Source organism: Miniopterus schreibersii (assembly GCF_964146895.1).
Source record: "Miniopterus schreibersii genome assembly, chromosome: 3".
Classification (NCBI taxonomy): domain Eukaryota; kingdom Metazoa; phylum Chordata; class Mammalia; order Chiroptera; family Miniopteridae; genus Miniopterus; species Miniopterus schreibersii.
Window position 1 is genome coordinate 93,935,885 of NC_138103.1, and position 12,338 is coordinate 93,948,222.

At 34.9% G+C, this 12,338-nt stretch overlaps 1 protein-coding gene across 4 annotated transcripts in view; it reads right to left on the reverse strand.

Moving 5' to 3' along the window:
- Window positions 1-12,338, reverse strand: part of ZFR (zinc finger RNA binding protein) — a 69,662-nt gene that overhangs the window by 21,649 nt on the left and 35,675 nt on the right. For all 4 annotated transcript variants that reach the window (XR_013998372.1, XR_013998373.1, XM_081131234.1 and 1 more), the window contains 7 exons: window positions 10,928-11,121; window positions 9,357-9,476; window positions 8,292-8,437; window positions 4,385-4,547; window positions 2,967-3,172; window positions 1,988-2,138; window positions 333-474 (listed from right to left, as the gene is read on the reverse strand). Coding sequence is in view for 2 of the 4 variants with exons in the window: in XM_081131234.1 (XP_080987360.1) it covers window positions 333-474; window positions 1,988-2,138; window positions 2,967-3,172; window positions 4,385-4,547; window positions 8,292-8,437; window positions 9,357-9,476; window positions 10,928-11,121 (1,122 nt within the window). In the remaining 2 variants the exon portion in view is untranslated. The remainder of the gene's footprint in view (window positions 1-332; window positions 475-1,987; window positions 2,139-2,966; window positions 3,173-4,384; window positions 4,548-8,291; window positions 8,438-9,356; window positions 9,477-10,927; window positions 11,122-12,338) is intronic.

Genomic DNA, 12,338 nt, shown 5'->3' on the forward strand with positions numbered 1-12,338 from the left:
TTAATTTTTTCATGTGTCGTGACTATGTCGGTAAGAATAATTTTGAACTTTTTTTTTCCAGAAATCTGAGGTTAGCAAGAAAAGAAAAAAAAAAAAATCAAGAAAATCAATAATACCATGAGTGTTTTATATAAAAGTACATTACTAAAAAGAGCATTTACTTTCGGGGAAATAATCTTAAGTAAAACTGGTTGCTATGTTTAAATCAAATCTATCAAATTCATATGTAATGCCAGCATGTTGCCTTCTAGGGCTTAATGCCATCTTAAAGAGTAGGTAAATGGAAAAAAAAAAAGTTAATAGAAAAGTAGAATGTTTAATGGCTTTCCAACCTCCTTCCCTCATGTTCTCTTCTCGAATAATTGGAGATGTTAGGGTGATAGTGACTTGCATTTTGGGTTCCACACATGAATTCAAAATTATTGCCGCTTCAGACACAGCGCATTTTATGTCATACTTCTCAGGACTTATAACCTATATAAATGAAGAGTATAAGAAATTAGTTGGACCTTTTACGTTATCAGACAAAGCTGATTCATCACAGCTCTTTCATTTTCTCACTACCATAAGCATTTTATAAGGACTAGGTCATATCTACTCCCCTTGAGAAGCCTTGCATTAAATGAAAATATCATTAAACTATCGCTCCACTTTCCTTTTAGAATTCTTTGAATTCCCTTATACCTGTTTCTATAAAATAGGACAGTAATTCTATCCTATAGGATCACTGGAGGATTAAGTGAATTAACTATATGAAGCACTTAAAACAGTGCCTACCTGGTACACAATAAGTATTATATAAATGTTAACTATGACGATGATGATGATGAATTCTATTTCTCTTGCTTATCCACTTGTACAATAAGTACAGAATGATTTGGAAAGAATATTCTGCTTTTCACTTTAACTGTTAATTATTTAGTTAATATACAACATTTCCTGCTTTGTGGTTTTACTAATAAGCACCACAATTAGGATCAAGATGTTTCTTGTAAGTTTACACAATTCTTTCAAGGTCCTCAAACGTCTTTGCTCTCCTCACTGTCCTAGCAGCCTCAACAGAGAGGTAAGAAGTAGACAATGCCAATTCTGCTGGCTCCTAATACTTAAAAACTTCGTATCTGGAACAACAGTAATACAAAGCAAACAACAGTAAGTGCCAGAGTTGTCAGAACTTAAGCTCAATAGCATGCTTCATCATTCCTTTGCTATTAGTTGCTTTGCTGTGGTCAGGTACTATTTGTTCTGATTCATTACAATACACATTACCAATAAAATGTCAATTCTTGGATTTAGAATGCCTAATTAAATTGCTAGATTTTGAAATAAGTTTTATACATTAAATTACTCAAGGAATCTTTAGTTTAAATCTCAGCCTTAGATTCTAACAAGTTAATGTATAAAACTTTTAAAAATTCAAAATTGAAAAAAACACATTGCATTTGTAGGACCAAAAGGAGATATTCTATTAATTGTGTATTGTGCCATGACTCAATGGACACCAGAGAAGTAATTCTTACCATTATAACATGTAGAAAACTAAAAATAACTACAATAAAACTGGGGAAATTCAAATCAGAAAGACTATTACTTTATCATATTTTATTAAAAACATGCATTCAAGTAAGTAGGCAAGAGGTTCATGATTTTTAAAAATTTAAGCTTGCTATACATGGTCTTTGTTTAAAAAAATCACTTTCTCTCGGATGATTCAAATCTTGGAAAAAGAACATAAATAGGACATGCAATTTTACATTTTAAAATAAATCCCTAAGATGGCTTCATGCCATATACAAGCACTATAAAACCTAAAAAGACAAAGTAGAAGATAGCTCTATCAATTTGCACAACCAAGAATAAAACTCAACATGGAAAGTAAAGCCAAAATTTTAAGGGCTGGCTTAGGTTTAAGCTGAAGCACAGTTAGTTCTGCCAAAAACTTCTGAACCAGGCAAGGGGTAAAAATGAACATTTCCATAATACTTACCGCAAGCTGTTTAGGTAGGTTTTCTGCAATACGGCTTAATAATGTCTTTGAAGGTTTCTCTGAGCATAGCAAAACAAGGTTGACATTTCTATCTCCTCGGAGAAGTAATCCTTTTGCCAATACTCCCACACGCAAAACTCCTTTTAAAGCTCTGCAGTAAAATCAAGTTATGACATTTCTCTTTTCAGCCAGAACAATGATAGTCTCTGAACACACAATAGTAAATTGAATAACTTTCTGTACTATTAAATTTTTCATCAACTACAGTATAAAAACATTCAATATTTGGAAGGACCTTTCATTTATATAGAAAATCGATAAATAAGTCAAGAGTTACGTTCTCACAGGGACAACTGAAAAACATAGAACATTAACATTTCTGTGTCACATTTTACAAATTAGAGTAAGAGTCATTACTGATATAATACAAAAATATTTCCAAATAAAGGGACCATGAAAAGTTAAAAGGTCATAATGCAAAACTGGAAAGATGTTGCTAAACCTTGGGTTTATTCATGCTTTATGGTCAATGCATTAAGGAAAAAGAAGTTGCTAAAACAAAGACTGAATGTGGGACAGAAGCAATCAATAAAAACTGAACAGCAAATGAATGCAATTCGAAAACTACAAACGCAGCTTTGAAAATGGACTAAAAATAGTTTTTGTTTTTTTTAAAACATCTTTTATTTTTTATTATTATTTTTTCTTTTAAAGTTTGTCTTTATTGTTGAGAGCATCACAGGTATATAAAAATAGTTTTATATAAACTTAAACTAAATGTGTAAATTTACAAGGTTGGAGACTGTATGAAATTGAGTATTTCTCATTTTAGCAAAAAGCAGTTGAATACATCAGATACCCAAGCATGATAAGCATGTAGATTCACACCAGAGTTTCAGTCTTTGTAACTTTTATTTCAAGTGTAAGGCCATGTAAGGAAAAGCAAAAATATACAAAGAACATAACTTTGAAGACACACCTGTCTTTACCTCCCTCTTTTTTATCATCTCCCTCTTTGCTCTTGCTCTTCTCATGTTCAGACAAACTGTCTGAAACAAGTTTTAAAGCACGTTCAGTGATAGAAACAATTTTCTGAACTGCCTGTAATTCCTCTTCAGTTGGGTAAATGGTTGCATGTTTTGTCATTACATAACGGTCATCGGATGAGTCAGGACGACGTAAAGGCTACAGAAAAAAAAGTTACTTCATTTAAAAAAAAGTTTCTTAAGCAAAAGTAACCTATGATTTCTAAAATACACATATTTTCATTCTATCTTCTCAATAACAAAGTCAATTATGCAAAATGTCCATTTAAAATTATCTTCTTTTTTCCATTTCAGTAAAAAAAAAACAACTATGGAAAATTATACTTCGTAAAATACATACTTTGCCTCAAAACAAGTAAAATTATAACACACACCATTTCAAGTTATAATACTTTTTTACTCAATTTTAAAAACCAGTGATTCTGCCTGGCCAGGCGTGGCTCAGCGGTTGAGCATCGACCTAGGATCCAGGAGATAGGGGTTCGATGCCCGGTCAGGGCACATGCCCCGGTTGCGGGCTAGGCAGCCGATCAATGACTCTCTTATCATTGATGTTTCTCTCTCTCTCTCTCTCCCTCTTCCTTCCCTCTCTTTGAAATCAATAAAGATATGTTTGGGGAAAAAAAAAATTTATAAAAACCAGTGATTCGGAAAATATTTTTTGCTTATAATGTTTCACTGATGCTTATTCTGTGTAAACACAAATGAGCAAGAGAATAGGTTAAAAAGGAGGAATTTGCTGTTTTCTTCTAAGTGTTCTCTAGAAAATAAAACCAACAAAAAGATCCTTTTGTTTTCTGTAGTCTGAACTTCTATGAAATGTTCCTCACACCCTAGATGTCTCTCCTTTTACCCAGATTCCACAGAACACAAACTCTAAGATGTAGATATTTCCTAGAATTTTCCTAATACATCAACTGTGGTGCTAATCTTGAACTACTTATGTACTACCCCTTATCTTGCACTCAGTTCAGAAGTAGTAGTAGGTTTTAGATGGTCAGGATTTGAAGAGGGAAAAAATATTCTAAACCACTGGTAATGGAAAGATAAATCAGTTCCTGCTAATCTAATCTAAACAACAAAGGCAAGACAATCTCTTATGTTGACAAAGAAGCTCTATTCCCATTTAGCTTATACTGAAAGAAAAGACTCATGGAAATTCTATGAAGCCTTTATACGTAAAGACAGGCACTGAGAACTTGTAATAAAAGGAGAAAAAATTCTAAAGCAGATGAATTTATAGCAAGATGATGAGATTATTAAGTTTAAGAATTGGCCCCCCAAAACTGTTATCTTCTAATGCTGAACCAGCCTTACACTGTCCCCCCACATGAACGAAGTGGACACTCACTGCAGGCCCCTGTGGCTGAGGCGGCATGCCTGGTCGGACTCCGAGGAGGCCTAGCGGGCCAGGGGGACCGTGAGGATAGCCACCGTCGGGCATTCGGCGGCGATCGTCCCAGTGGTGCTGCTCTTCCTCCATCCTTCTCCAGTACATGTCCTCTTCATAGCGTCTAAAACACAGAGAGGGGCATTACAAGCCTGCAGGAAAATGACATAAACAATCACATAAAAAGCTATTAGAACCTCAAATCAGCCTTGATGACGCCTTCCTTTTTTCCCTACTGTAACTGACTTTCCCTTATTTGCTTTCATTTAGAAGCAAATGGGAGTGAATAGAAGTGAAAAGAGAAGGTGAGAATACAGGGAGAAAAGCAAAACAAAATTTCACAGTCTGCGGTCAAAGTTGACAGAACAAGCACTGGAATCCTCGGTTCCTTCCAACTGCTCCCTCTTTAAGGGAGAAATTGTCAACTTAAATGCCTCCCTAAAGTGTCCAGACCAATATGTGTGTATGTAGAAGATCCAAAGCAAACATTTAGGAATTTCTTCATGAATCCAAAGAAATGTGTTCTCTCCTAGTTTTTCCTTAGAGAGAACCTCTTAAAACTACCTTTAATTTTCCCATTTATGATACAGGTAAAAACAAAGACATTTCTCTACTATGAGGAACAACAGTACAAGACAATGATAAATGGCAACTCACATCCTGTCTCATTCCTGGGAATATTACGAGTGATGGAGACTATGGTAAAAGTACCAAGTCACATGTTCTGGCTAGAGACAACAGCTGTGACTTGGCTCCTATTAATTATTGCTGTAAGGTAATATATGTAATCCCAAGGTCACCAGGATTCTAATGTTTTTAAGTGTCTTTTAAAGGTTGAGGTTGGCCTTTAAGTGTTAGTTCAGATTTTAAAATACCATGTATACCAAATAAAACACCCATGGGCTGAACCTCAACTGTGGACAACTAGTAGACAGTCTCTGCTTTAATGGTCAACACTTACAGAATCTAACTTCTTTTCATCATCTTACTCTTTCAGCGCTATTCTCACTTTCAGCTTCAAACTAGATAACAGTAACTCCTAAGGGAAATCATGTCTTTAAAGAAAATTTTTGTTAACAATAAGCTTTTAGTAGACAAATTTATTTAATACAAAATGTGAGAGGTATGCTTCTCAAGTAGCACTGTAGAAATTACCAATTTTGCCAGATTGGGAATAAGCAGTGCTTTTTTTTAGGTCATCCAACTTAGGACAACACTGTCAATGTTATTTAGGCCTTGAGAGAAAATGAATAAAAATAGCTTGAAGGCTTTGATAAATTATGTTCATTCCAGTTTCAAACAGTTATTACTAAAAAAGTTAAATAAGGGCAGGGAACTTTATCCATTGTTTACCAATTCACACTCAATGCCGAGTGCTTCAGGTACATGTAGGTGCTTAAATAAATAAACAATATATCAGCGAAGAGAAAATAACTGCATAATGTAGGAATAGAGAAGAATTTCCAAAGCATGGCAAAGGAAGAAACTTCATAAAGAATGTGACTGGTAGATTTAAATACATTTTAAAAAAATCAATACACAAACGAGAATAAAAATTATTTAAAAGTAACGTGTTAATAATGACTTAATATCTACAACATAAATGTCTATATGAGTCAACAGGTAAGTAGGCAGAAAGATAAATGGGCAATTTACCACAGAAGAAATATAAGTAGTCAGGCATGAAATAAAAATTCAATTTGCAAGTCATACAAACACAAATGGTTTTCATATTTCACTCTCTCATTAGCAGAAATTTTTTTTTTAAAGAATAGTTTATTGATTTTTAGAGAGTGAGGAAGGGAGAGGGAAAGAGAGAGAGAAACATTGATGTGAGAGTGCAACATTGATCAGCTGCCTCCTGCACATCCCCCACCGGGATGCCCGAAACCCAGGCATGTGCCCTGACTGGGAACTGAAACAGTAACCTCCTCGTGCACAGGAAGACGCCCAACCTACTGAGCCATACCAGACAGGGCCCACTGGCAGAGATTTAAATAAGTTATAGCAGCAGTTCTTGAAGTGTGATCCAAGAACCCCAGATGGCCCCTGAGACCCCTTCAAGGGATCACTAACTTCAAAATTACTTTCATAATAATGTTAATACATTTATTTTGCCTTTTCCATTCTCATTCTCCTATGAGTGTAAAATGGAATTATCCAGAGGCAAAATGTGGTATCATGACATACTGAACATAGATGTAGATATGAGAATTATGCTGCCTTTTATTTATTTTTAAAAAATATATCTTTATTAATTCCAGACAGAGGAAGAGGGCTAGAGAGAGAAACATCAATGATGAGAGTCATCACTGATTGGCTGCCTCCTGCACGCCCCCAGCTGGGGATGGAGCCCGCAACCCAGGCATGTTCCCTTACCAGGAATCGAACCTCGATCTCCTGGATCCTAGGTTGATGCTCAACCGCTAAGCCATGCCTGGCTGGCCTATGCTGCCTTCTTTTTTAAGTCAGACATTAAAGAGATTTGCAAAAATATAAAACAATGTCATTCTCATGATTCTGGGGAAGAAATATAGTTACTTGACTGGTTGCCTCTCACATGTGCCCCAAATAGGGGCAGGGAGCAAACCTGCAGAACCGAGGTACGTGCCCTTGACCAGGAATTGAACCAGCGACCCTCTGGTGCACAGGCTGATGATCGAAACTACCGAGCACACCATCCAGGGTCTGGCTTAATTTTTTAAAAAGTTGATATGTAAATGAAAAAAGTGGGTTATAAAATATGCATATATTATGTTTCTGTTCATAGTTTTTGAAATTACATTTTAAAATTGGCACACAAATACTCATAGCAGCAGTATTCATGATAGCCCCAAAGTGGAAACAATACAAATGTCCATCAATTGATGAACAAAATGTGGTACAACCATAAAAAGGAATGAAGTACTGACATATACAATAACATGCATAAACCTTGAAACCATTATGCTAAGTGAAAATAGCCAGACAAAAAATAGCAACTATTGTATGATTCCATTTATATGAAATCTCCAGAATAGGCAAATATCCAGAAAGAGAAGTGCATTAGTGGTTGCCTAGGGGTAGAGGGAGGGGTTGGGGGGAAAATAGGCAGTGGTTGTTAATTGATTCTTGGGTTTTTTAGGGGAGGTGATGAAAATGTTCTAAAACTGATTGTGGTGATGGCTGTACAAGTGAATATATGTGAATTGTACCATTTAAAGGTATGTCCCTTAAAATGAAGATCTCTATGGAAGATGTTTCTCATTTCTCTTTCCCTATGGCCTCTAACTTTCTTTTAAAAAAACACTAAGATGTCTAGACTCTACCAAATCTTTTTTTTTAGTATGTCTTTATTGATTTCAGAGAGAGGAAAAGAGAGGGAGAGAGACAGAAAAATCAATGATGAGAGAGTCACTGATGGGCTGTCTCCTGCACATCCCCTGCTGGGGATCGGGCTGAAACCCGGGCATGTGCCCTTACCGAGAATAGAGTCGCCATCTCCTGGATCATAGGTTGATGCTCAACCACTGAGCCACGCAGGCCAGGCTCTCCCAAATCTTATATTCAATATTTTTAGCATGTAGCCAAATGTTCTACTTTGCTTGTTTTAAACTGAGGCATTTATTTATAACATTAAACTATTTCTTCATATATTTAATACATACAAGATACCACTTAACCACATAATTCCTACTCCCAAGGCCATGGTCAAATATTAGAATAGCCAATAACTTACCTATGACCTTCCTGAAAACTGAAAATTAAAAGTACACTAAGTAAATCTGGATTGCTTTGAATGGGAGTCCCATACTCAGAATACCCCCCCCCCTTTTTTTTAAAGAAAGGCTGAACCACTTATCATGCTACTAAAAGTTAAAGCTATTACCTCATTTCCATTCTCCAGCGTTCTTCTTCTTCTCGTCTTCGCCAATACTCCTCCTTCTGCATTTGCTTCCTCATTTTCTCTTCTTGAATCTTTCTTGCTCGAATACTGGGCTTTACTTCTACTTGCAAATCTGGATTGACTTTTTTCTGTTAATATAGACAAGACATTTCAAAAACTAGCACCCCCCTTCAACAATCTACACATTTTAAAAATCATACAATCCCACATATTCTTTCATCACAGAGGCTTTTTAGTTGCAAATTTCCTATTATATAAGAGTAAATTCAGCATAGAAATTGAATCAGAGGAAAGATTCAGAATACATTAATAAAACATTCATTTTCCCCTCCCACCCCCAAAATTCTTAATTTTCCAAGTTTCAAATTACTTACTCAGTTTGTAAAAACTACATGGCTTAGTGCTGACCAATAGAAGAGATCCTTAGGAGACTAATGGATATTCAACTTTATTTTTTTGTAAACAGATGATTCTAAATGTCTGAGTGTGATATTAAAAAGTTTCTTAAAAAAAGAAAGTTTCTTTTCATAAAAAAGTATTGCCCTTTAACAGACTATTTTAATTTTCACCCCGTGTTTATAAGAGAAAAAACATGGATCTAATGCATTAGATTAGTTGTCTAATTAAAAACTTTACATACAGTATGTATTATTTACCTTAACGCTTGAAGTGTTTTCAATGAAGAATTCCTTATCTCAAAATTCATGTTAGTGCGAATTCTACCAAGATAAAGTTGGCAAATGGAGACCTGACACTTCTTTCAAAACACTTTATTATGTGAAAGAATTATCTTTACATGATTACTTGATCCAAGCAATGTTACCACTTAGCTACAATCACTGTGAATGATGAAATATGGTTATAATCTCTTACCTAAGTATAACAAACTAATCAGTAAAAAACAAACATCAGAATCTAAGTGAGACTGAGTATGCTAATCTTAGAGTAGGAATTCATGGATTCAGTGAGTTAGCTTAGATGCTTTGTTTTATATCTAGAATGTTCCAAGCTGTCTAAAACATTAAAAAAGCTGAAATTTTTACTCACTTTGTATTGAAGTCTGTGTCTTCGCCCTTTTAAGTGCATTTCCTTAGCATTGGGATCATTAAAGCTGCACTCGCATAATTTACAATGGAATCGAATTACTTTTCCCTCATCATTTCGTACCTTGATGTGGGGGAAAAAATCCAAGAATCATAATGGGAATGTTACAGTTGAAGATTTCATTTAAATGGCCTCCCAGATTCTCTGATAAGTAATGTTGTGAAAAATTAGAGTTTGAAGTGAAGAAGGAAAAAAAGGGCAATGTCTAAAATTTTTAAAAAGGATGATCTCTAAAAACAAAGAATTTTTAAACTGTGGAGCATTAGCATACATGTTAGCATGTATTTGCTTTTGTAATTAACTGTAATTTAATACTTTTGTCTATATGTAAACATTTAAATGCAATTAGAATACATAAATTCTCTAATAAATAGTTACTGAATACTAGGTACTGTTGTTGGAGATGAAGATAAAGATGATTAAAGATATTATTTTGGTATACAAATTTCTACAAAGCTTAAGACTTTATACATGTAACTTTATGGAAAATCAATGTCAATTTTTTCTAACTGTACAACCAGTTAGGAAGACAAGAGACTAGAATGTTACTAAGAAGTTTATGATGAATACTATGTTCAAATTGTTAGGGCAAGCTTTAAAGACTGGCTTTGAATGCATCTATCTGAAGTTTAGGATTACTTAGTTAACTATTATAGTTGGAGATTGGTGTTCTGGAGGTATATACTTTTTCAGATAACCAAATCTTACTCTTTTAAATTAAAATTGGGTGTGAACTACTTAAAAGCTGCATAGACCAGTTTCCACCTTGTAAACAAAGAACCCAACATACCCTGATGAGGAAGAGGATAAAGGAACAAGTATTTACCAAAAACCTACATGCCAGGTACTTTATTTCATTTACTCTTCACAACTTTGTTGGGGGAGGAGCCAAATTTTACAGATATAAACAGTGAAGTTCATAGAACTTACATACGTTCTAAAATAAAGAGTAAAGAATAGTGCTACATCATTCTATTAGTCTTTCTACTAACAGCAAATATTTATATCAAGACACTCTGATGTTTCCTCACTCCTCCATCTACTGAGTTTACTTGTCTATAAAACAGGAATAGTTTTCTAATCAGCTTGAAAAACCAAATAAACAGTGTCTTTTAAATTAACAACCCTTATTTTACACACGAAACTAAGTAAATGTTCAATAAAAGAAATATTGGCTTTGTTAAAATTTTTGGTGCTCATGATTTTCTAAATTTTTATGTTCAGGACAGGTGAAAGATACAGGAATGCCTACGAAATCAATGGAGGGCTGCTTTACACCACAGCGATGGTTTTAGCAGGGAAAGAGATAACAAAATATTGTGATGTCATTTAGGCTTAAAGAGTGTGCGTTTTAAAACCCTTAAAAAGATCCCTTTGACATTCCTTCATAAGTAACCTAAATTCAAAATATAACTGAATATAATTTAATTTTACATGTAAAACATGCCTACAACAAAGTGACACTCCTTTTCCCTTTATCTAATCTCACAGCAATGGTATTCTTTAATCAATACCTCCTCCACGTAATCATGGCCCACTGGCTGCACATCACTCTGCAAAGCAGCAAGAGATGCAGGTGTGACTGATTCTGACACTGTGTCTGGCTTTACTTCTGGAATCTGTACAGAAGTGACAGGAGTGCTTTTAATACATTCAGTTCCTTTTAAGTCTTCTGTTTTATTTCCTGTTGATTGCAGCTTATTACCACCTAGAAAAGCATAAAAGAATTACAGTAATTTTAACTTTCTTTATAACCTGACACAACAAACACTTCAGATAAAATTACCTTTTCTACTAAGAGTCAAACCCTTGCTTGACATATAATAGATGAGAAATTTGAAGAACCACATAAACCACTTGGCTTTTTTATCTTATTAATAAAACACACGCCTGGGTTTTCCCCTTCTCCACCACCCAATATCCAATGATCCTCTCCATCCCCACTATGGCTCCCATAACACCAAGTACCTAAAAAGGTAGGGTCTAAGCCTTATTCGTGTTTGTATCCCTAGTTCTTTGCCAAGGGAACTGGACACTGTCCTACATTTTGGTAATATAGTAAGAATATTACTATATTACAATGTAGTTGCTTTTGATGTGCCAACAATTAAGGGAAGATACAAGTAATTATAATACAATGTGATAAGGGCTGTAATAAGTATGAAAAAAGTACTGTATGAATGTAAAGCAAAGAGGCCACTACCCTTTAACCTGATCCAGTTAGAAAAGGCTTCACCAAGGGTGTGACACTTGGACTGGGCTTTGAAAGGAGAGTAACAAGTATGAAGTGGCCAGGCAGAAAGAAGAGAATACTGTCTAAACAAAAAGAACAGCATGTAAAAGAAAAGCACAACACGAACTTAAAGACTATAGTAAACTTAAGAAAGATTCAGTAAATCACTATGAATTACTACCTAGTAGAGATGATGACATATGAGGCAGGAGCCAGAATGTGAATGGCCTTGGATGACATAATTAAGGAATATAGAGGTTTTTTCCTATACCAAGGGGAATGACACTGAAAACTTTTAATCAGGAGTCTAACATAATTTGAAAAGTATTTTCACAAAATGACTTTGATAAGTGTTGGAGAGACTGGATGCAATAAGAGATAAAGCTCTGAGGAGCAGACTTTGAAGCCTAAAAACAAGGCAGTGGCTATGAAGAAGACATTTTCTTGGGGCACAGAAATATTGTAGTAATAGAAACAAAAGAACTAGGTAAAGAACTAGAGGAGGCAATAAATAGGAAAAAATAATGTCAGTAAAATTTTCCAAGTGAAAAGGCAGCCATTTTATGAGGTCATTTCATGGTACTCTTATAATGAGACAATAGGTTAGAATGAGGCACTAGTAGGCTGTACAGGTAATGACTGGGGATACCTAAAATACGGCTCTAGACTCAGATGGGGGTTAGAGTTTTCAC